General features: G+C 32.5%; 1 protein-coding gene across 2 annotated transcripts in view; it reads left to right on the forward strand.

The window, feature by feature from the left end:
* The window catches only part of LOC142330580 (acetylcholine receptor subunit alpha-like), a 668,320-nt gene that overhangs the window by 593,557 nt on the left and 48,399 nt on the right, over nucleotides 1–26,364 (forward strand). For both annotated transcript variants that reach the window (XR_012757812.1, XM_075375962.1), the window contains exon 6: nucleotides 6,861–7,041. Coding sequence is in view for 1 of the 2 variants with exons in the window: in XM_075375962.1 (XP_075232077.1) it covers nucleotides 6,861–7,041 (181 nt within the window). In the remaining variant the exon portion in view is untranslated. The remainder of the gene's footprint in view (nucleotides 1–6,860; nucleotides 7,042–26,364) is intronic.

The raw sequence follows: 26,364 nt of genomic DNA on the forward strand, positions 1-26,364 counted from the left end.
TGCAAAGTTAGCACAACTTTAGTTAGTTAGTTGATTACTTGTGAAAGGAACTGTCGGATGATAGTAATAAAAATAAAATATGTGTACATAGAAGTCGAGACAGGCAGCACTCGTCGTCCTGGTAGCTGCCGGTCAAATTCCATCAGGAACGACGTTGGAGTTGTGCGAGGGGATAATCCTTGGATGGCCTCGAAAACTTCACGTGCGTAAGAGTACGCAGCGCAGAAGCCTTGATAGTATGCACTGGTGTTTTTAAAACAACCTCCTACGAGGCTACCACCGTATTGGGAAAAGCTCTCCCGATCGATTTAGTGGTGAACGTTCGAGCAACCATGTAGAAATTACGAAGAGCTCGCGAAACCGAGGTATTTGAAATGCGGTTTCGAGTCGGAATAGTACCGGATTGGAACGGTGATCACAGTACACCGGACCTAAATTCGCCCATCTCTCGCCTGCAGAAGAGGCTGCAGAGCCTCGCGATGGAAGCATGGCAGCTGGAATTGCACACAACGACTAAAGTAAGATCCTTGTATAAATTTATACAGGATCTGGGGGGATGGTATGCCTCGAGCTCGTTTTTAAGGGCAACGGGTGCCCAGGTGCTCACCAACAATGTTAATATCTGTTTCGGTTCCGCCTGGCAGCTGTTGAGTTGTGCGTCTGCGGGGAGGTCCAGTCAAATGAACACCTGATGTATAACTGCCCTGTTCTTGGGGGGACTAGAGACCGGGTCACCCTGGAACTTAGAGGTCAAGAGTAAAATTGGCCACTCATAAGCTGCGACAGCCGCATTATCGGACCTTGTGCGTGTTCCTTGCTTTGTTCAACCGACTTCAGTAGTTTACCTTACGGAAAAGTCTCCTACCGCACTGCTACAGGAAGCTAACCTAGAGATATGTACGGCTGACGAACAGCCGATTAAGGTTCCAAGCGCTTTAACATGGTGGACAGGTACTTGTTGGCGTTCAGCGACCTAGGCGTGGCAGCGAATTGCTGTCTAGACGAAATAAAATTTTAATTTATGGATGTCATATATATTTTTAGTAGTTGGGTGCGCCTACCCATTTTAGCAAATATATGATAAGCGAGTCGTTGGGACACGTAAGCCGGTGGTGTTTGGCACCATGCTTAGTCTGCTCACGCTGTTAGGTAAGCTCTAGGAGCTATTTAGGATACTGATCGCTAAACTGTTCGAGGCTAAGTAGACGTTTGCGGCACAGACATTTGGTCGTATGCTTTAGGGTAACAGAATGCGATGGAGGCGGGAGAAATGCCAAGCAAATCAATTCGCTTGCCTAATTCAGATTGAATGTTTATCTACTTTCTGCAATGTATATCACCGTAAAACTATACATGAGTATTATTATTATTATTAAATTAACAAATCCATTTTTCTATTTTTGCATTTTCAACGAAAAAATTTATACAATTCGATAGAATTGTTTTTAATTTAGATTTTCATCGAGAACATTTCTTTTTTTAATTAAATCTTTGTAGATATATTTTAGTAAGAGATTTCAGGCGAGAAGGATAAAACAACACAATAAAGTCAAAAATATATTCGCACAAAACGGTTTTTTTTTTTAATTTTGAATCAGAATTCTCTTCCGGATTATAAACAAGAATTAATATCCAGAAATAACTTTTACTATCGGATAATTCAGCTATGCGGGCAAAAATTTATTGCTGTAAAACGTTGATATCTTTTAAAATAACTGTGCATTTTTTTTAGAAGAGTTAACTCTAAAATTTTGAAAAATTGGGGTCTTCTCGTAATTATTTCGCTTCGGTCGGTTTTACTTAGTTAATTACTTCATTATTTTTACTTTCGATTATAGAAAATTAAAACCTTGAAAATATGTAAAAGTTATCGCTTCAATTTTCATTTTCAGACGCTATAGTTTCTCTTTAAATAATTTCGAGTTTATAAAAAAATATTTCGACATATTTCACCGCTTACTGTCTGTTAAAAAGATCAGTCGATTTTATATACTCGGATGTCTCTGTTAAAGAGTGTACGATTTTGTGTAACGAAGTTAGTTATTATATAACTCTTGCGTTAAATGAAAACACGAACCAGAAATAAATTCATGAAATCGATACGGACGAGTGACAGTTCATGCATATTACGCTCGACTAATCGGGAACTATGGATTATGTATTTTATATACAGATTACTGAAACTGAAGTTTATTCAATTTTGAAATATATTTAGAAATATTGGAATAGTTTATATTAGCTTTTTTTACAATGACTTTATTAGATCTGTTGTCAACCCTTTGTTCATGCACTGTTACAAATTTTCCTACTTTAAAAAAAATTACATCATTTATAGTTTCTGAAAATTAACGGTTTTATATTTTTTTTAGTTATTTAAAAATAATCTTTTTTGTTTGTCTGTTTATATCCATTTCGCTCAGATATTTTCACGGTAAAGCGGACGGGTTATTTACGACCGAATTCCACGCCTGACCGATCGATCTGATTCGGACCCGAATCCTTTTAAAGTAAAAAAAAGAAACGCTGCCGTAGAGATCGGCTGAAAAAATAAATAATTATTAATTAAAATTAAACAACTCGGAAATTAATTTAACTTTTCTAAAAAATTTTATTATTTATAAAAGTAAATAATTACGAATATACGAATGTACAGCGTCTGAGATAAGATTGTCGCTTGTCAATATGGTACTCTTTGAGAGTAATTATGGTTATTATATGACCGATCAGAGGTATCATGTTGCGCTAAATATCACCTAGGTACTGATTTGCGACAGCATATTCGACTCTGTGAAAGAATAACAGGAAACTGCTTCGTTTCTCACTTTCGTTTAAGATCGGGATACTTGATATTCTTGATAATAATTTTGCAATTTAATAACCTTCTTTTTTCCTGTTTAGCCTCCGTGAATTACCGATCAGGTATTACTTCAGAGGATGATATGTATGAATGAAGTGTAGTTTTGTACAGTCTCAGTTCGACCGTTCGCCGTTTAATAATCTAAATCATCCAAAATGTGTTCGATTTTTTCATGTTTTTATATTCGCTTTTATATATTTTTTATTTAAATATTATTTTATTTAATATCGCTCTATTGCTGCCAGTTCTATTGCTTTGGCAACAAAATATAGTGGTCGGCCAAAATGTTGGGTGTGGTTTTTTGCAAATGTCGATGTTACAACAGCCTCCTTAATTCAATAAAACTAAAAATTATTTACGTAGATATATGTACGTGTGTTGGTCTGTTTTCGATTAATATCTTCGGACTGGCTCGATATACATTCTTTAAAAATGGCTCATAAAATTTCTGTAAATAGGGCATTGATAGAATTTGGATGAAATTAAAAACAGCAGTTGGCTTTCGTTTTTTTTTTTTTTAACTTTTGATTTTTTTGTAAAGTGGTGTTAGAAAATTGAGCTTCAATATGATTAAAGTATTTATTATGTTATTTAAAATTTTTAATTTTTAATTCGATAAAATTTAGAGGTGAGGGGAACATTCAGCAATATTTCTAAACAATTTTTTCCTCATATCTCGTGAAACACTCGAACAAAAATTTTCAAATTTGACTATATATATTTGGCTATCTAATATATCAGTCTCAGTTTTGGCTAATATTTGACCCCATCATACCAGGAGGCATCAAGAAATCCATTTTTTACTTTCTTGTACGAATTAAAGGAAGTATTGTGATCGCGAAAAATTTCGGTTTCTAGATTTCAACGGAAATATCAATTTTGACCATCCCTGAATCCATTTTGGTTATTTTTGGCGTGACGTATGTATGTATCTCGCATAACTCAAAAACGATTAGCCTAGGATGTTGAAATCTCGGGTTTAGGACTGTTGTAACATCTAGTTGTGCACATACCCTTTTGATTGCAATTGACTGAACCAAAAGTGTCAAAAAAGCTCAAAATCCCAAAAAAAATTGGATTTTGGATTGTTTCTTAACTGCAGTTATAAGCCCTCATTAAGAATTTTTCAACGATAAATCAAAAGTGGTAGTTATTTTCATCGGTTCCAGAGTTATAGCGAAATGAAATTTTAATTAATAAAATAATTGGATCTTATAGGGGGAAGGCATATCAGTTCGAATCAGACACCATCTCCTTTTTTTTACTTTTTTTTTTAATTTAAATATATTGATTTATTAATAAATTATTAACCTCTGATTGTAAAAAAAATTTACGATAAATAATCATTCATAATCACAATTAAATAAAATATGAAAAAATATCAAAAGTTATTAATGGAATAAAATTTTATGAACTTTTCATTTAAAAAAGTGTGTATATGTAATTTAATTGGCTTACAAGGAAGTTATGCGGTGTCCACATCACATATTTATTATTTTTTTTGTAAACTTTTTTTAGGTTTGTTGAATGACGGTGCACCGAATCGGACCGACTTATTGAAGCAATTAATTATTCCAGTAAATAAATTTTTAACCCCGAAAGACAAGGATGATGAGTGGGATACATACTTAAAATATCAGTTTCTTTAAACATTCGCTTTGTGATAGGAAATCGACTGTGGATAGGATTAATATAAACGACATAGGAACTATGTCATGAAAACAAGTGGTTTTCATCGAACCCGAATTAAAATGGGATTTAAAAATGTTTCGAATATTTTATAGTTTCTGATATTCCTTTTGTCAAGTTATAGCTGCTATTAAAAAGGTTATATGCGGTACCCGATGAGCAAGTGGGAAAATGGAATCCAAATTTTGTTACTAAAGGTTTTACCAATTATATTTTAATGCAGTATAATTTTGACGATAAAACTTATCTAGAATCTGGAGGGTAAAGTCAAATCCTTATTTTTTTACTAAACATTTTAATCTTAATTGTATTCAAAATATTATAATAAAGTTATTAATATTTCAAAATCCTATATTTGAAGTTCAACGTCGGTTTATGAAGCCCTTAATCTTTTTTTAATTTTATTTCTATTTAAAATGGTCAGACCTCAAACATTTTTTTTTTTATAAATTAAAACCGTTCACAAGAAGTTACGTCTTCATAAAAGTAAGAAAAACACGGAAAGAAATGAGGTAAAAAAATTACGACCGAGCATGAGCTAAGGCACCCCGAATATAAGTATATGAATATAATTAGTATTTTTTTTTTTTACTTTACGTACACCATGTAGTTCTCGATTAAAAAGTCTCCGACTTATATTATATGGAAAAAATATACAACAGGACTACTGAAATTAACATCTTTAAAAAATAAAAAAAGAATCATCAATATCAGTCGATTCGATGTACAGTAGTAAGACGCTGAAAAATTAAAAACACATCGAATTGAGAACTTACTCCGTTTTAAGTCGATTAATATAAATAAAATACACGTAAAACAAACGATAAAATGTATAAATTTATTAAATTTTTAAATAATTATTAGTTTTTATCGGTAATTCATCGAATAGAATCCGTCTTTTTTTTTATCGGTGAACTTCATGTTTTTATCTCGTGTCCTCGTTAAAGTTTTATTCGGTTACGAGTTAGTCTTAGCGTTGTTGTCGTTTGTACGAACAAAAGGTTCAAGTTTAAATCCTTTAATTAAATATTTAGCCTTTACGTTCTGCCCGTTTTTAATATTTTAAACGGAGCGAATAAAGAACAATCTAAGAATTGTAAAACAGAACTTTTCTACTAACCTTGCAATTAAATTTTAAAGATGTTAAGATGTTACGGTAGCCCGGCGACAATTGTTTTATCAGCCGTAAGAAATCGTTTCGTATTTATATTTTTATTAAATTGTTTGTAATTATTATTACTTAATAACGGTTATTGAACGTTTATTAATTTTTTTTTTAATTTACAGCCTAATAAGTTATTTTTTCGCAATTATAAAAGTGAAGTAATTTTAGAAATTAAATCTTTCGTTTTTAAAACATTATTTTGCTTTTTCCGTGAAGCGAAAAAAAATCTGTTTTAAGTTTTATTTGAAGGTATACTCAAAAATCAAATCTGAATTTGAAATAGATATTTAATTTTTTTAATTAAACCTTTTTACGTAAAATAGAACATTTTAATAAAATGCCCTAAAAATTCTACATTATTTTTCAGTTACTCTTTAAATTCGTTTATTAGAAGTCGGGGTCAAATTAAAAAAGTAGAAATTTTAATACAAACATATTAATACTAATTTTTAACGCGCGTAATAGTCGTTTTCGTAGTTTAGAATTTTAAAATATGTATAGGCCTTCATAATAAATTTGCTTACAACAAACACAAAAGGTGGAAACTTATTATGAAGTGAATCGATGTTAATACAATATTCTCAAGCGAAGACCGTCTAGAGAAACAGATTAATAAATATCCCTAATGTTTGAAATAGTAGATGTTCTTACCGTAATTCATCTGCTAACGAGTTTACCCAATACGCGCACTTAATTTTCTAAGATTTCTACTTTATCTTCCATCGATAAAACAACTCTTTTTCGTTTTGTTGCAGACATTATGTAAAGGAACCATAAAGATATCGACTCGTATGTTAGCGGCACTAGAGTTAAATTAATTACGCATAGGGACTCTTAATTAAAGTGAATTTATGTAGGCTTAAAATATTCCAATGAGTAAAACTCTGTGAATTCATCGTCACGTCATGAAAATTACTCTGTCTGCCCTGCGCAAAGTTATGAAACTTAGATAAGGCAAACAATACAGTAATTCTCCATTTAAGCTTTTCTTGTTTACGAGATCTAATTGGTGACGTTAAAATTAATATTCTCTTTACTAATAGATGAAATTTTATAAATCCAAGTAAACCGTATTAAAAATATTCACTTAATAGTTGTAAAGTGCTTAAAAATTTATACTTAAAAATATATTTCTTTTTGTATTTTCAGTGCTGACGGCAATTTTGAAGTGACGCTGGCGACAAAAGCGACCCTTAATTATACTGGTCGTGTAGAATGGAAACCGCCTGCAATTTACAAATCATCCTGCGAAATCGACGTCGAATATTTCCCGTTCGATGAACAAACTTGCGTCATGAAATTCGGTTCATGGACCTACGATGGTTTTCAGGTTCGTATAATAATATTGATAACGGTATTTGTATACTTTTTTTGTATCGATTGTATTTTGTATAATATTAATCGTATTTTTTATTTCGCGGTTCAGTACTGGTAATATTAAAATAAAAAATGTGCTCAGAAATTACTCTTAACCACGGTCGGATAAGTCAGAATTTCCGGTATGTAGAAGACCGGCTACGTGAACTTGTTTGTTTTTTGACGTCCAGATAGGCGTATTTCTGACTTTGAGGATGTATACTGTATATCATAACTGTATTTACGTCTTTTAAATGTTTGATCAATAAATTTGAAAAAAGTGATGCTTAAAATACATTTTAATAGATTTAAATATAATATCTAAACCTTCGTGGCCATTTCCTCAATTTCATTGATAAATCTTATGTCTATGTCCAAATCTTTGAAAATTTGGTACAATTATTTTAACCAGAATTTTCCATAATTACAACTAAACTCGTGGAAAATGCTAGAATGCACTTTCAGGTTTCATTTCTAAAAGATTACCTATTAATCTAGAAGTGAATTACTCAATATGCCTCCATCTATTTGTTTATAAAAATTGTTATTGAACTTTCATACGTAAAGTTGTCTTCTTATAGCGATATCCTAAAAGTAACTTGTTTTTTTGACGTCTTTGCAATGAAACATGTTTTTATTTATGAAAGGATCTGTTTGCAAGAAAGATCCTCATCCCTTCGACGAACTGAAAAAATTATAAATGAATTTGTAAATCTGATCGCTTTCTTGCTACTTCAGGGTATATTTTCAGACATATTGAAACGCGTTCAGGCATTCCTAGAGGCAAATGGTGGCCGTACTAAGCATTTTCTGTAAATAAAAATTCATTTTAGTTAGGATTATTCCTGTTTCCAAATTATTATACGAAGATAATAAATTACTTTTTTTTAAATAATGGTGCACAGTTCTATTTTTCATCGTTTATATTTCTATATTTTATAAGTACCGATAGATTACTATAAGAAAGATTCCTATTTAGGCCGATCGACCGATCTTTTAAATTTTCTACAGTTTCTTTAATCGGACCGTTGGAATATAGTGCACGAATAATATCAAAACAAATAAAAATTTTACCGATTTGGAAAATCTCAATATTTTTACAATATTTAATATTTCCGCTAGGATTATCATAATTGATTTGAATGTTATTTTCTCCCCTTCCTACCATCATTCTAACATTCATAGATGACGTGTTTCAGAGTGGAATACAAAAAAGAACTAAATATTATCTTTCAGATAGAAGTGAATAATGATTACGAAGAAGAAATAGTAAGAAAATATTTCGAAAGATAAAAAAGCAAAAAAATGAACGGCAATAGGTAAAAAGAAGAAAAATGAAAATAGGCAAAATTTACCTTCACGAAAAAAGGAATATATAAACTACAGGATTTTTTTTAAGAAATATAACATAGATATAAAATTTACCACAAATAAAACCGTCAGATATTAATTTATAAATAATATAGACGAAAAGAACAATTTCAATAAAAATAGAGTATACCAAATAAATGTGATTATAACGCCACGTATATAGGATAAAAAAATTCAAATTCTGCAACATATTTAATAGAAAAAGGACATATTCTCATCTGACCCCTCGTAGGAGGTGAAATTTTAAAGTCCGTAAATTATAATACACAGAAAAAGGAAAACGTTTAAATATTCTAGAAAACATAGAAATATTCACTAAAATTAAAAGGACAGCATATAATTAATGAACAAATAAAACACTCGACCCTATGTAATATTTAAACATTTTTAAATAAGAATCAGAAGTATTACAATAAATCGTATAACCGTTACAACGTATGAGAAAAAGCAGAAGAGGCCATGACAGTAGGGATGGCGAGTGGGAGGAGCTTAACTTAACATCGCTATTTATTGGACGATCACGACTCAGGAACAATCGTCACTGCCAGTACATGCTACTCTCTCCGGCAAGGAGAGTGTATTGCTAACTCCAACATCTAGGGCTCCAAGAGGCGCATTCCTGCCAGGCCGGAAGGCTTTAGCACCGAAAGGACTTCAGGGGACAGACTGAAGAGGAATCACGTCGACAGAACGAAGCACATAAGCAACTAGTTTTCTAAAATCAACCCCGGTAAACGGTTCAGTCTGGCTAAAGGATCGGAACGCAGTACACAATTCCGTCTATAAATAAAACAGATTTAAAATATAACCGTCGAATAAATAATTACCAGCCCGATAAAAAGAATGTCACAGCAGCAAAGGAATTTTGTCCAGGCTCTGCGATTAGTAGGGAGATTCATAAATCTTCCGCTATCCTTGCGTTTCGTTCCAGGAAACTCAAAACTAGTTGTGAAAATGGAGGCACTACGGAAGGCGTCAGCTATGAATGTTTCAGTGACATTGTTAAGAAGGGCAGAAAATAACATTCAAATCAATGAAAAATTTCACTTTTTAAATTATAAATTTGATGAAAATTGTTTTAAATGAAAAAAAAAAATGTTAGTTGATGTAATTTAATTTTCTTTTTTTTGCGTCTTCCACTAAATGTCGGTCGAAGAATTTTAGAAGCGATTAATCGTATTTGATTACCAGGTAGGTATATGTATTTTTGGCAGCTATATTGTTTTGACATGACCGAATTATAAACAACCAGCCGGTCTGGACCCCCACTGTGCTCATTATGCTTGTGAAAATTATGCTGAAAAGTAACAAATAAAGCACGTTCAGTTTATAAAAACTATCTTTGTATTTTATTTTCACCTTAAGGCATTTTTGGCAACGCGCGACCGAGACATCAGACGGAGGGAGGCAACGTCGCTTTATGTTTCCTTTGTATACAAAAAAATCACAGGAGACGGTGACGTGCGACAGTATCCGCAAGCGATCGCTCTTGAAGTCGAGAGAGGCATATAATTAGCATATGGTTTTCAGAATAGACGGCAGATGCGAAATTTTCTTTAGAAAAAGACAATCTTCAGATTAATTTAATCTAAGAAAATAGGCCGTGTATGATCCTCAAAATGAATCGTATAAAGATGTGTATTCGAGAAAATATTTGGGATGCTATTGTGGCGCAATTAAACAAAACAGGTTTGTTATTTTTTTAATGTTTTCATTTTGATTTTTACAGACAATGAACCAAATTATCATAACTTTTATTTATGTCAAGTCTATACGATTGCCAGTGCCTCTGCATCTGAACTTTTCCTTTTGATTTCATATTTCGAACCCGGACGTGCTTCCAAAGCCACCCCCGTTTGGTTCAAAGATTGCATGTTGTTTTGGAAGTGCTTCTGTAGAATCAAACTGGTAAACAGATTAAATAGAGTTTTCGAAATGTCCATAATGTAGCAGATTATGTAATCAACACGCAACTAATACCAAGTCGACACAGATCTCGGATAAAATTAGTGTAGTAGAGTAAAGTATTCTAAAAATTTGGCTTAGCAAACCAAATGCGTTTTCTGAAACTCTTCTCGCCCGACACAAATGATAATTAAATATCTTCTTAGTTGTGTCATTTTTAGGAATTTTTACTCAGATGTAGAAAAGGCATTCCATAACGTAGACTGGAATAAAATGTTTAGCATTTTAAAAAAATTAGGGTTCAAATACATAGATAGTAGAACGATCGCTAACATTTACAGGAACCTAAACAGCAACAGTAATAATGGAAGAACATAAGAAAGGGAGTCCGACAAGGATGTTCCCTATCCCCGTTACTTTTAAATTTTTACATAGAACTAGCAGTTAATGATGTTGAAGAACAATTTAGATCCGGAGCAACAGTACAAGGTGAAAAGATAAAGATGCTACGATTTGAAGATGATATAGTAATTCTAGCCGAGAGTAAAAAGGATTTAGAAGAAACAATGAACGGCATGGATGAAGTCCTACGCAAGAAATACCGCATGAAAATAGACAAGTACGAAACGAAAGTAATGAAATGTATTAGAAATAATGAAGATGGACCACCGAATGTGAAAATAGGAAGACCAAAGATTACGGAGGTAGAAGAATTTTTTTATTTGGGAAGTAGAATTACTAAAGATGGACGAAGCAGGAGCGATATAAAATGCCGAATAGCACAAGCGAAACGAGCTTTCAGTCAGAAATATAATTTGTTTACATCAAAAATTAATTTAAATGTCAGGAAAAGATTTTTGAAAGAATATGTCTGGAGTGTCGCTTTATCTGGAAGTGAAACATGGACGATCGGAGTATCTGAAAAGAAAAGATGAGAAGCTTTTGAAACGCGGTGCTATAAGAGAATGTTAAAAATCAGGTGGGTGGATAAAGTGACAAACGAAGAGGTGTTGCGGAAAATCGATGAAGATAGAAGCATTTGGAAAAATATAGTTAAAAGAAGTTACAGACTTATAGGCCACATATTAAGGCATCCTGGAATAGTCGCATTAATATTAGAAGGTCAGATAGAAGGAAAAAATTGTGATGACAGGCAACGTTTGGAATGTGTAAAACAAATTGTTGGGGATGTAGGATGTAGGGGGTATACAGAAATGAAACGACTTGCACTAGATATGGAATCTTGGAGAGCCGCATCAAACCAGTCAAATGACTGAAGACAAAAAAACTCAGATATGGCTTCATCATGTAGCTGTCCAATTGAATCGCCTGTTATTATTCTCTTTCCCAAAATAAATTTTCTGAAAATCGCACTGTTACCTTCACTGTCATAAGCACCGACATCAACTGCTATAAATTTATAATTCGCGTCCACAGTAGCTAAAAATACAATTGAAAAGAATTCTTTATAATTAATCAAGAGCCAATGTTTCCTAGCGCCTTTATACGAACTTGCTTGCCGTCTATGGCACTAGTATGATTCGGAAAATTTATGTATTCCAAAATTATTCAGCAAAACTTTTAAAGTGATTCGAGAAGCGAAGAAGTTTATGACGATGATTTGGTAATCACCTTAAGTCATTTTTAAAAACTTATCACCTAGATTAAAACAACAAGCTAAAAATGGAATTTTTGTTATTTTAACAAAATATGAAACATTAAATTTGGTCTGACTGATATGCCCAAAAATTAAAAAAAATCCGCGATCGGAGTGCTACCTACCGGATCCAGTTATGAACCTTAACCACCCCAAGATCAACAACAACACATAAACAAATAAATTAATTAAAAAAACATTTTCTATCGGATAAAATTGTAAATCTAAACCATTCTCGAATCAACTTAATCACACACACACACACACACACACACACACACACACACACACACACACACACACACACACACACACACACACACACACACACACACACACACACACACACACACACACACACACACACACACACACACACACACACACACACACACACACACACACACACACACACACACACACACACACACACACACACACACACACACACACACACACACACACACACACACACACACACACACACACACACACACACACACACACACACACACACACACACACACACAATTTCATCAAAATCAGTCCAGCCGTTTCAGTCACATACATACAGACAGAAGAAATATATATATATATAATATATATATATATATATATATATATATATATATATATATATATATATATATGATTACCTCTTATTGTCTTTTTGAAGCTTAACAAAAAATTACCATAACTGTAAACAATTGTTTTAGTTTTTCCAATATGCCTAAGCATGTAATTAATAAAACAGTAATATCTGTGAAAATAAATTAAACCAGTTTCTTCTACTTGTTTTAAATACGATTTTTAACTCGGTTGTATGTATTAATGACCGTTAAACTAAAAAAAAGTACCCATTATCAAATAAATAACTTATATAAAACATTAAAAAAGACGGGATTTGGAGAATTATTCCAAACGAAGAGATTTACAAAACTATCATCCCGATAACTAATAAATTTAGAAGGAAGAGAATTTCCTTTCTAGGACATATTTCAGAATGGAAGAGACCAGACTTATCAGACGGATAATCGAACTTTTCTGGAACAAGAAAAGCAGACCAAACCGGTTATACGAAGTACAGAAAGACATGGAGAAATTAGACATAATCCAAGAAAACCTAAAAATGAAAACCGGAAACTATGAGAAATTATAAAATAAAGAAACAAGATTCCTATCAAAACCTAAGAAAACAATAAGCCGGGTGTACTCTGAACAAGAAAGGGCAAGAAGATCTAAAACCCTTAGAAATTACTGACAAAAAACAAAAGCTGAAAAACAACAAATCAGCAAGAAAAGAAAGAACTTGCCAAAAAAAAAAAAATGAACTAAAGTGATCCATTATGGTCTTAAAAGTAATAAAAAAAAATTTTTTTTTTTTTTAAATTACTTATATTTAAAAATTGCGTGCTATTTTATTTTATTTATAATGTTTGTTGTATTTAGTGCATGCATCTTGGTTTAAAGTGAAAACAGTAGAAAGGTCGGTATTTACACTGAATAAACTAACACTTATGTTCTATAATATATACTGTACTGTGTATATATTATGTATGATGGTATGATCTACGTCATGAGTGGCAGAGACAGATGAATTACTGCGATAACAATATAATCAATTACTAAATACAGATTACATATATGCAAATCAATTATTACGATAACATGATAAAAAATACTACTAATTTAATATTGCTCTGACTTTTTTTTTAGGAAATTTCACCGTTGAAGATCCTCTTAGAGTTAAGATTTTGTTAAATCATAACAAAAGCAATAAACATAAATTTGTTTTTTTACTAAGAAACTGTTTTTAAGAATTGTTTTTCTCATCAAGAGATGAAGGGCCATTTTTTCTGTTAAAAAATTTCGAGAAAAAAAAGCTAATTTAGTATAAATATATTAGCAAATTCTAAAAAAAAAAACGTTTTCAGAAAAATAATATTATAAATAAATACAGAATATTTGTATGCATTTATATTCCAGCTAGTTAAAGGGTAAATTATTTAATTTTAATTAATTTAGTAGAATTACTAAAGATGGACGAAGCAGGAGCGATATAAAATGCCGAATAGCACAAGCGAAACGAGCCTTCAGTAAGAAATATAATTTGTTTACATCAAAAATTAATTTAAATGTCAGGAAAAGATTTTTGAAAGTGTTTGTTTGGAGTGTCGCTTTATATGGAAGTGAAACTTGGACGATCGGAGTATCTGAGAAGAAAAGATTAGAAGCATTTGAAATGCGGTGCTATAAGAGAATGTTAAAAATCAGATGGGTGGATAAAGTGACAAATGAAGAGGTATTGCGGCAAATAGATGAAGGAAGAAGCATTTGGAAAAAAATAGTTAAAAGAAGAGACAAACTTATAGGCCACATACTAAGGCATCCTGAAATAGTCGCTTTAATATTGGAAGGACAGGTAGAAGGAAAAAATTGTGTAGGCAGGCCACGTTTGGAATATGTAAAACATATTGTTAGGGATATAGGATGTAGAGGGTATACTGAAATGAAACGACTAGCATTAGATAGGGAGGGAATCTTGGAGAGCTGCATCAAACCAGTCAAATGACTGAAGACAAAAAAAAATTAATTTAAAAACTAGTCGTATATAATAATGAGGTTTATCGAAGATCGGATTTATTTATTCAGTTGAAAGGCTGGCTATTTTGGGGCTTATATTTATCAATGTCGATTCATAAATCACATTTCTTTCATCGATTCCTATTATAATCGACTTTTTTCCGAAAATAACCATTTTTATTTCCTTTTACGGAGTAAAGGAAGTATGTGATCGAAAAAAATTTTGGTTTTCATATTTCAATGGAAATATCCATTTTAACCAACCCGGTATCCATTTTGACTAGTTTCACCGTGACGTCTGTTCGTACGCATATGTGTCTCGCATAACTCAAAAACAATTAGCCGTAGAATGTTGAAATTTTGGATTTAGGACTGTTGTAACATCTAGTTGTACACATTCCCCTTCGATTACAATCGACTAAACCAAAAGTGTCCAACAAAGCCCAAAATCAAAAAAAAAATTGTATTTTGGACTTTTTCTTAAATGCAGTAATCAGCACTCATTAAGATACATATCTATATATATATATCACATATATCTCAACGATATATGATAAGTGGTACTTATTTTTATTGGTTCCATAGTTGAAAGCAAATGAAATTTTAATTAAAGAAATATCTGGATCTTACAAGGGGAAGTCGATTCAAATTCGATTTCCCCTCATAAGATCGAAATATTTCATTAATTATCCAAAAATTTCCTTTTTTTAAGTTTTTTTTTTTTAATTTAAATATTTTGTTTTATTAACTTATTGTAAAAAAATGTGTATATGTAATTTAATAGGCGTACGAGGAAGTCATTTGGTTCGCATCAGATTTTTCCCTACGTTAGACAAAATCTTCTGCTTTTTACGGAGAGAATTAAAATTTACCGCTAACTCATGCAGTAATTTCCCTTTCGGCACGCCAGAAGGCGGGAGTGCATTTCACCGGTGCTAAGTGGGTGATAAAAAAGATTTCCATCTTAAAATTAATAAAAACTTCAAATTTACTCAATACGACAGTGGTTGCATGTGAAAAAAGTTTCACATGTTTAGCATAAGATCTTCTTACAATTCCAAAAAAAATTTGGTCATCCCTTGCAGTAAGATTCGGTCACATCAAAAATTGTTTCAGACAAAGGTTTTAAATAGTGTATAGAACACTAACGACTACTTTAAACCGATTCGATTCTTGGGGAAACTCGATTCGATTGGGGGATGTGAAACGCGAAGATATGTCGAAATTTTCAGGAAGTGAAATCATGGTACCCATTACAATAGATAGCATTCTTATGAAATCTATCTAATCACGCGAGTGAAAAATATTGGTGTTAAATAATCCAGGTTTCTCAGGTTTGTTTTTACTTTTTTTATAACCTCTTGAAGAGAAAGGTTACAAGTTAAGTAAACAAGTAACATCATACAAATTTAACGGACAGATCATCGGGATTTTGGGACAAGAGTACGGGAGCTTGCGGTTCATTGAGCGGTTTTGCGGTTAATTACTTTAGTATAGTTTGCGGTCACTTTGTGGTTTCAAAAGTATCTCTTTCAATTACTCTCAGTATATCTTATAACAAAACCAACGAACAGGCAAGTGATATATATGTATATATATATATATATATATATATATATATATATATATATATATATATATACTGGCTGAACATCATATTTTATACATAAGTATTAAATAATTTTTATTTCTTGGATGAGTAAATTAGACATTTTTGAAGTTATACTTCTTTTGATGCGTTAGGAGAAACTGATCACAATGTATCTTCAGCAAGTTACGGAAGTTGTGCGCACCGATGTACAACACCATGAAGATTTGTGCAGGCCCTAGTGGACCAGTTTGCACGCACATGCGTGTACTGTCTAATTCAATCAGTCGTTCAATGCAATTAAGTGATTAGCACGATTACCACTAGCAAGTGATTAGCATCTTGTTAGCATGTTGTAAGCATAACAAATATTGAGTCATAATAAATATGTATTTATATACACGGATTTCTGAAGATGGATATTTTAAACTGTGAATATTGTTGTTCTTATACGTAAAACATTATTTGTATTGCAGTGTATATTTATTTATTCTTTTTTTGTGAAAATTGTGTATCAAAGTTTGAGGTTATATTTATGTAAGTATTACTTTTTATGAGTAAAATTATATTTTTAAGATCACAGAAAATAGCACGCATCAGATAAATTCTTTATTTTGCATATATAATTTTAAATTAACCAAAAACAAATTTTTTGATAAAATACACTATTATAAAATAAAACTATTTTTGTCATATTTTTCATATCATAACCCTCGTGCCTATTCAATCGTCATCCTAAGAATCAATGGAACTAAACTAATCGAAATATATTCGATGAACTTTGTTTTATATGATAACGAATCTTCAATACTTTTTAAATTGTATAAAATAAATATCATTTAATTTAAGTGTTATTTATTCAAACTTTTATTCATGGTATTTAATGTCGTCTATCGATCTTTTGACTCGGTTCAAATTTGTTTGAATGCGTAGAAAAAATTATTTTTCTATTCACACCAAAGTATAACTTCTTACGTACGTACATAAGTGCACACGAGCTTTTTTTTTAAAGTTGCGAGTATTTTAAGAAAATTCGAGATTGTAGAATTTATAATCTGTTTACCTAAGCACGATTTTTTTTTTACTGTTGGAAATTTTTCTGATGAATCAGACATTTAAAAATATAAAAATAAATTTCCAAATTATGATAAAATTTTGCATCCGGTTTTTAAGACTTCTTTGTTTGGTTAGGCAAGTGCAGGCACTTTATAGTATTAGAAAAGTTAAAAATAACGATAGAATCGTTAGGTTTGGCACTACTGCTGAAAATGGTATTATAGAATTGAATCTACACTCTCAAATAACTTATCTAATTTCAGTATACCTGAATTTCAACAAACGGTTTCAAAATTTTAATTCATTATATGATGTGGTATTAATGTATGAAGTATCGAATCTTTTATTTTACCTATTTGATTAAAATGAGGTATTTAGATATATATCCGTCTACATTACCTACGAAAGACTAATAGGTACTAAGATTTTAGACAATCAGGGTAGTTGAAGATGAAGATGTTAACAACACAGTTTATGATGAACGGAGGAAAATGATTAAATATTTCCTGCAGTTCATTGAGGTTGGGACGCTTATGTTGAAATATGTTAAATTCTGTTGCAACAGTTTTTATGTTTTTTTAGTTATTCATTTTTATTATATGCATTTCTTTAACTTGCAGTGGTTCAACCGTGTCCTCAAGTCTTGCAACCTTAATAAAACACATTTCCCGATGTCATACAATAGTGAAACTTTACACAGCGACGTAAGTCGGATGACAATACAATAATCCATTGTTAATTTCATATACTTCTATATTTTATATATACCGGGTGAGCCAAAAGTCACTACCCGTTGTAAAGGTCTGCATTATTTAAGTAAAAAAACAAAAATAAATTGAATTCATAACTAACACTGTATTGAAGCTACATGATCATTTTTTAATCCGTTGTTTCTCGAATTGTTTTCTATCTTTGTCGATGCATTTCTGCAGATTACCTGAGATTCTTAAGTATACTTGTTTGCACAGTCGTGTAACGGAATCTATTTCTTCGAAAACGTTTTGAATAGCGTCTTTCAAGTCCTCAGTTATTTGCGGTTTTGTAGCGTAGACTTGTCTTTAACAATTCCCAAAAGAAAAAATAAATTCACGGGTGTAAGGTCTAGAGATCTGGGTGGCATTTCTATTGCCCGTTGCCGTCCAACAACTTTCCTACCAAATAACTCATCGACATAGTTTCCCGCAGCTGTTGCGTAACGGGGTGGGGCTTCATCATTTTGAAAGAAAAGTAAGTTGAAATCGTCGTAGTTCATTTGTAACCCCGAAATGGCGTAGATTGTCGACATTTCCAGGTACTTCTCTTCAATTACTATTCCAACAAAAAACCAAGGCCTAATTATTCCACGACATGGGATACCACCCCAAACGGTAACACCAGATTGATTTAGCCGTCTCTCAAAAACCAATTCTATGGTTCTCTGAATACCAATAGGTTCAGTCGTGTGACGTGGCCTGTTAATTTTAAAGTTACGTCATCACTACAAATTATATTAAAAAACAACTCGTTATCGCTTTTTCTTATTTCACTTAACTCGCAAAATTGAAGCCTACGATCAGGATCGTCTTCCAATAGGCCACGTACGAGACGAGATATGTAATATTTGAATTTAGCTTTACGTAAAATTCTCCGAACCAAACTTCTAGAAATATTTTGTTCGCGATATTGCGTACGAGTAGACGTTTTAGGGCTCTGGGTAACCGCTTGTAAAACGTTAAGTTTAGTTTCATAACTATATGATAGCCTACCTACCCGAAACATTCTCTCAAAACGTTTTCGTAAATTATAGACAGCCTTCCGTGCCGGTGGAACAGTGTTGAAATGATTATTCCATTCAATTATTATTAAATTATAACCATCTTTACACCAGGTTTTTAAAGTAAAAACTCTTTCTTCATTAGTTAACATCTTCACAAATTAGACTCGACAATGTCCAATGAACATAATAACAGTTGTATATAACAGATGTTTCTATACAACAAACTGTGATGTTTGTGTCAATAACTATCTGATGAAAACAAAAGGTGGTAATTTAAAATCGATGGGAAGATCACAAATAAGTTATCTTAATGTTTACAATGGGTAGAGACAATTAAAACGACTAAAAGTAAAAGCTTATTTATCGGTTTAAAAACTTATACCATTAAAGAAAAAAAAATACTGGTAAAATTAACATTTTAGAAAGAGATTTTTATAACTTAAGAGAATTTAATTTGTTCAAATATAATTTCAAACAACTCAGTTCTACGGAGGGAATAAAGAATGAAATAATTTAATTCCACAAGAATTACTTTAAAAGAAGTATTGAAGACACCAAATCTAGGAAAGCGTGTAGGAAAGGAGATTAAATTGTACAACGATGAAAAAAGGAACAGCGACTCGGTGAAAGAGATGTTACAGAAAGCCCATCAAAAATACAAAGAAAAGAAAGCAAATGATGATAAAGAAGCCAGTTGGTAAGATTGGATATTCACAACCGATACAAAGCGCAATTGTGAGCTAACGAAACACTATTCCAGCGTAAAGTTCGATTGGTATTTCGACGCCAGCGCGAATCGCGATTTTGAACAACAGAAATACCTCAAGACTGCCAAGCTCCCTTGGAATATAATATACTAGCTCCCCATCACAGCTACGCCAGCGCTATATTGTTACTTGCGTTTCCCGTAGCGTTCAATCTTTTTATTTTATGTTTTTTAGTCAAGTAACCGGGAGACAGGAACAGCCAGTCACACATACACTAACGATGGCAGTGGCTGTTTCCGTTGAGCCACAGCGCCGAATACGTTCCCAGCCCTTAAAAAAAATCAGAATTATTAAAAATAAACCCAAAAATGGTCTTGAAATATTTATCGGAAAAGTATTTGAAGGTCAAATTTACTGAATATCCCGTTTACTATAGTCGGGATTGGAAAAATTTACAATCGTTGTTCAAAATGTTTTTTACCTTTCTTCATCCCCTTTTGATATCGAATTTAAAAATATTTATAAATTTGTTTATTGACGTGAAGATTACATTCACCAAAATTCAGTTGATTTCTTCATTTGTTACCGAGAAATAAAAAAAGTAATACGGTTTCAAAACAAATTAAAAAATCCCAATTTAAACCGTGAAACTTGGAATTTCAAAAAAAACTTGAAATTAGTTTTTAGATATTGATAATCATTCAATTCAAACCTAGCTCGCACAGTGATAGACACTCAATTCGTTTATTCAATTCATTAAACTTTACGCTTCAACCGGCAAATCTCCTCTATTACATATTTATGTTTTTTTTTTTCAAGATGAAATATATCAAAAACCTTCTCAGTTATGCCAAGAAACAAGGGTAAAAATTTGGTTGCTATTGGTCAGCTACTTTTTGTTTATCATGAACAAATAAAATCTCTCTTCCTTTATATATAATTTTCTACAAGATAGATAGATAATTTTGTTAATGAAAATTTAATTCTATTATTATGCAATATTATTCATTCTGTTGATTTAAATCATTCAACCCTGTTCACAGTTCATTAAAATTTGTGCTTCAACCGGCAAATCTACATTATTACATATACGTATATTTTTTTCGAAATTTTTCGAGATGAAATATAGCTAAAAACCTTTTCAGTTATGCCAAGAAGCACTGATGGGGTAGTTTTTTTGTTCATCACGAACAAAGAGAAACCTCTTCCTCTATATAATAGTATATATATATATAATACCAAGACATATTTTACTTAAAAAAATTATCTTTATTAATCTCTTGAGTTAACCAATCAACTATATAAACTTAAAAATTAAATTCACTTAGAATTCTCTAAGCTTCGTCAGGTGACAATACACATTCATCCAAGTGAAACGTAGTGAATTTATACATTCAAATACACATTATGCAGAATTCTCTTGCATACTGTAGAGTATGTAAGAGAATTTTATATGATGTGTGAATGAATGAGTTTTGTCACCTGAAGAAGCTTAGGGAATGTTATATGGTGTGTATGAATGTGTATTTTCACCTGAAGAAGTTTAGGGAATCTTATATGGTGTGTATGAATGTGTATTTTCACCTGAAGAAGCTTAGGGAATTTTATATGGTGTGTATTGTCACCTGAAGAAGCTTAGAGAATTCTAAGTGAAACATAGTGAATTTAATTTATAAGTTTGTATTGTTGCTGTTGGTGGTCTCTGTTACGCAAATGAGAGCGTCTCGGACTTTCATTCAGAAATCCCGGGTTCGATTCCCGGTTAGACATAACATTTTCACACGCTATTGTCATTCATCTCATCCTCTGAAGAAATACCTAACGGTGGTCCCGGAAGTTAAAAAAAAAAAAGTTTGTATAATCGATTAATCCAAGAAAGTAATAAGAATAATATTTTTAAGTAAAATATGTCTGGTCATTTTTATTGAAATTTGTATTTTTGTTAGGGTAACCTAATAACTGTGTATTAAATGGTGTAATAATGGAAAAATTTGATTGAGTAGGAGGGAAATATCGGTCTCAGTTTACCCAGTAATAAATAAATTGTTCAATCCAGCTCTATCATCTGCTTCTTTTTCTCCCGTTCCTCTTAGTACGACGTAGATAGAACGTCTACGTATACGGTTAGCTTTACCGTGTTGTAAATAATTGCGAAAAATATTTCTCCGCTATCGGTCAAAAAAAATTTGGTATTCAACTTTCTAAATATCCAGTTTCATTTAGAACAGATTGGATTCAATCCATTAACAGTATTAATCCGATGATCGTATTACGCGTTCATTAATTATTTTTAAATGATAAATTATGCCGGTTCCGTCGAAAGAGAAAAAGCTATGATCTCCATTAGGGAACGATAGAGACAGATGTCGGGTTTATGTATTACATTACAGTCGTTGACCGGAAAAAGGTTTTTTCAGGATCTGATGATCCCGACCGTTTGTCATCTGCAGCCCTCAAGATAATATTATTAAAGTAGAGTGTGTTAAACGGCCGGTGGTGAGCACCTACTTAGTTTCTTCCTCTACCGTTCTCATGATGACCGTCGACGACAACAATTTATCAAAAACATCCATAACGTGAATTTCTTTCTAGTCTCTCTGTTTCCGTAGTAGAGTTAGCACTTTGTCGTCCCTACACGTTCTTCATCGATTTAATGATCGCACGCCTCCATTTTACCACATTTTCTTTTATACTCGTAGTTCGTATGTGAAACGTCATCCGATGCGATTTATATTCTACGGTAAGCCTAAGCTATATTTTATTTATAATGTTCATCGTTTAATTTCTTTTATTCGCCGAATAAAATTTATTTAAATCATCTAACGGTGACTCGATGCCCTTAAAAATAATTTTATAGACTTTTCGACGGTTTACGGCCGTTTTTATACATGTCAGTCATTTATGAAGTTTAATAAAAAAAATTTGAAAATATAGTTTTTAGTATACGTTATTACAAATGATCAAAAAAGTGAAAATCCACCTTACCAGCAAATTAAATGTGTTTCTCTAGATCTTTCAGTCCTTAGACCATCATCAGGTGAATAAAATAATATTATAAAATAAAGTCAAAAAATTAAAATGATTAAGCAGTCATGACTCTTTGCTTGTTATTATTATACTCGTTTAGTATAATTAATTATTATACTAGAGTATACTGATAACAAGCAAACAATCATGACTGCTTAATCATTTTAATTTTTTGACTTTATTATAATATTATTTTATTCACCTGATGATGGTCTAAGGACTGAAAGATCAAGAGAAACACATTTAATTTGCTGGTAAGGTGGATTTTCACTTTTTTTATCATTTGTAATAATTTATTAAATATATTAGCGGTAACCGTATTTGAGAAATTGATTTTAGTATACAGTTAAACCGATCAGAATTGTTTTTGAAATAAGCCCGACAATGATGCATAAGGTTAAGAAAGATGAGCAAAACATAAATCGAAGAATTAAAGACAAATCGAAAAGATGGAGTAGAAGCTTAACTGAGTTTTAGATGAGATTACCAGTGGCCTGTTTTTTACCGACTTTTCGAAGAAAGTACGATATTACTTTCGGCCCCACGGTGGGAATGGGGTGTGAAAATATTTTTTTTTTTTACTTTTTGAGATATAAATTGTACGAAAAAACCTCTCATTTAAATTGGGATTTTCTTATATATGAGGGTAAGTCAATTATTATCCGCAATTTAATTATATTTTTGTTTATGTTGGTAGTACTGTCGTGTTGCGTAGATGACGGATGGTTTAATTGTTGTTATGTCTGTGTAGGTTTGATGCTGCTAGGTTAGTTCCATTATCGCTGCCCTGCCGTTAACCATGGCTGCTCTGCTTTCTGTTTGTACGAAAGAAGAGCACCGTTCAGCGATCCGTTTTTTGCGGTTGGAAGGTGTATCAAGGTGTATCCGAAATTCATCGAAGACTTTCGGTATAGTACGGGAACAGTGTCTACGAACGGATTGAAAAATTCAAAAACGGTCGCACAAGTGTTACGCTCGACGAAGTAGCCAGACGACCGTTTACCGATACAAATGAGGAAAACATTGAGCGTCCACTGGACACGGTTTTCTTAGACAGACGAGTAACTATCGATGAAGCGGCACATCGTCTGCAAATTAGTCACGGTTCTGCCTACGAAATTGTCTACAACAGACTCGGGTTTCGTAAAGTCTGTGCAAGATGGGTTCCAAAACGACTCACACAGTCGCATAAACAAACGCGCTTGGACATCTGCCAAAAATAATTGGATCGCTATGATAACGAACGGGATATCTTCTTAAACAGAATCATCACCGGTGACGAAACAAGGATCCATCGCTACAAGCCGGAGAGTAAACGGCAGAGTATCGAATGGAAACATCCTAATTCGCCCTGCAAAAAAAACGTTCAAGACCCGACCGTCCGCAGGAAAACTGATGCTTACGGTTGTTTGGAATTCACAAGACTCAGTACTTGAACGTTATGAGGAAAGGGTCACGACAATAAACAGTGCGCGTTACAGTGAGATTCTTACTGCCAAGCTGAAGCCTGCAATTCGAAGCAAACGCCGAGGACTGCTGTCAAAAGGTGGTGTGTTGTTGCGCGACAATGCGGTCCAATGGACCGTTGCCCACACTGCTGAAACGCTCCAGAAACTCAACTTTGAAGTACCGGCTCGTCCTCCGTATAATCCTGATCCTGGCCCTTCTGACTACCACTTGTTTGGTCCACTCAAAGAGGCATTAAGGGGTCGTCGATTTACCTCGGACGAAACGGTGAAAGAAGCGGTGCATTCCTGGCTCGCAGCTCAATCTAAAACCTTCTTTTATGAGGGCATCAGGAAGCTTGTGCGACGATGGATGAAGTCGCGTTGAAATGCAAGGGTACTATGTTGAAAAATGATGTACATGTAAGATTCCTATTTGTATTGCGATAAAATTTATTACTACTTTGCGGATAATAATTGACTTACCCTCGTATCTATATTATAATTTATACGCCTATGTATAAAATTTTGTGGCTCAAAAATCTTAAAATCTAATCAAAGAATTTATTTTAAATTTACATATCCTGTAGTATGTAAAACGTTGTGCATTTGAAATATTTTGAAGATATATATTTTTTCGTTCTTGAATTACGCTCAATTTAAGTTCGAAATAATTATTTGAGTGGGGCGCGTTAGAAGCGTGGATCGTTATGATGCTGCAAGATGGAACGTGGAAGTTTCTTTATCTGCAGCGTTGGTTGTTAGCAACATTGTTCGGCGTATTCAGATTACTTGAGGGTCATGATGATCGGGTATGTAGTTGAGCGGGGCAAAAGAAAACAAAATAAAATAACCAAAAATGGTCTTTTTACTCAAAACTGCACAAGAATCTTTTTTTAAATCTTCGTTCTCCAAAGAGTAAAAAAAGAATTCTGCAAAAACGAAAGTGATTCAGTGTTTTTTTTTTTTTTATATAATGTACTTTATGTATTTTATGTGTCATGTGAAGAACACTAATTTTTCACTCTGATTGTTACCTGTTGTGCTTTTTATTTTTAAAAAATTAACAGAGTTAAAGTAAGAAACTGGTGAAATCTGCACAATGTATGTGCATTCTATTTTTTGAACATAAGTTATTTGAAAACTTTTAATGTTTACTGTTCAATTTTGTACATTACTTAGCCAAGTCAATTTTGTATTTCCACGTGACATTGTTATTTAATATTTTTCTTAAAGTTTCGTTGGAAGATGTCAGCTTAAAATAAATTTTTAGAAATTCACGATTTAATTTTCATCTTTCGGGTTATACTCCTAAAGTTATCGAACTTTGCAAATTATTTTATTAAATAAGGTCTTAAGAACTCCCATTTTCATAGCTGGTTTTTCTTTTATTTTTCAAAAAAGATTTTTTAAAATTTTGTTTGCAATATTTTATTCATGGAACCAAAATAACTAACGGAATTTCGTACAACGTTATCCTACCCTAAATGTTTTTAGGTTATTCGTTAAGATTTTATTTTAAATATGTTATTTTGAACACAAAAATATACTCTTCAAAATGTTTTGAAGAATACATTCTGGAAAGTGAGAACATTTTTTTTCAAAAACCTGAGCAACTCCTCACTTTTCATAAATCAAAACGTGAAAAGTATGAAGTTTTTATGAACTTTTACACCTTACTTTTCATTTTCCGTTTCTCTTTTTTCAACTATTCTAATTTAAAATCAACACGTGGAAGAGAAAAAGAAGCGACTTAACACTAAAGATATAAGAGGCTTTGGTTGTTAGGTAGAAACTCGCATCTGCAGTTGTCCGATAAACTTTTGATATACAAAGCGATTCTAAAACCAGTTTTGAAGTATGGCATCCAGCAACGAAGCACGACGTGCAAAAATAACGTCGAGATTATACAACTTTTGCAGAACAAGTTGAAGAGATGCATTGCAAAGTCACCGTGGTTCGCTCGGAATGAGGAAATTTACGATCGTCTTGGATCGCTTATGTTCGTGACGACATCAAACGGTTCGGTCAAACATACAGACGGCGATTAAAGTCCTGTGTGAACTTTCTAGCAGATAATCTCCTAGACAACAGTGAAGATGTTTGGCCGCTGAAACCCCAGCGCGTGCTGGGCTTGTGATATCTGAATTACGCTTAAACCGGTTCGGTAACAGACGTAAGAACTTGTTATGCTACTATTTT

Source organism: Lycorma delicatula, chromosome 9 (genome assembly GCF_047948215.1).
Source record: "Lycorma delicatula isolate Av1 chromosome 9, ASM4794821v1, whole genome shotgun sequence".
Taxonomy (NCBI): Eukaryota; Metazoa; Arthropoda; class Insecta; order Hemiptera; family Fulgoridae; genus Lycorma; species Lycorma delicatula.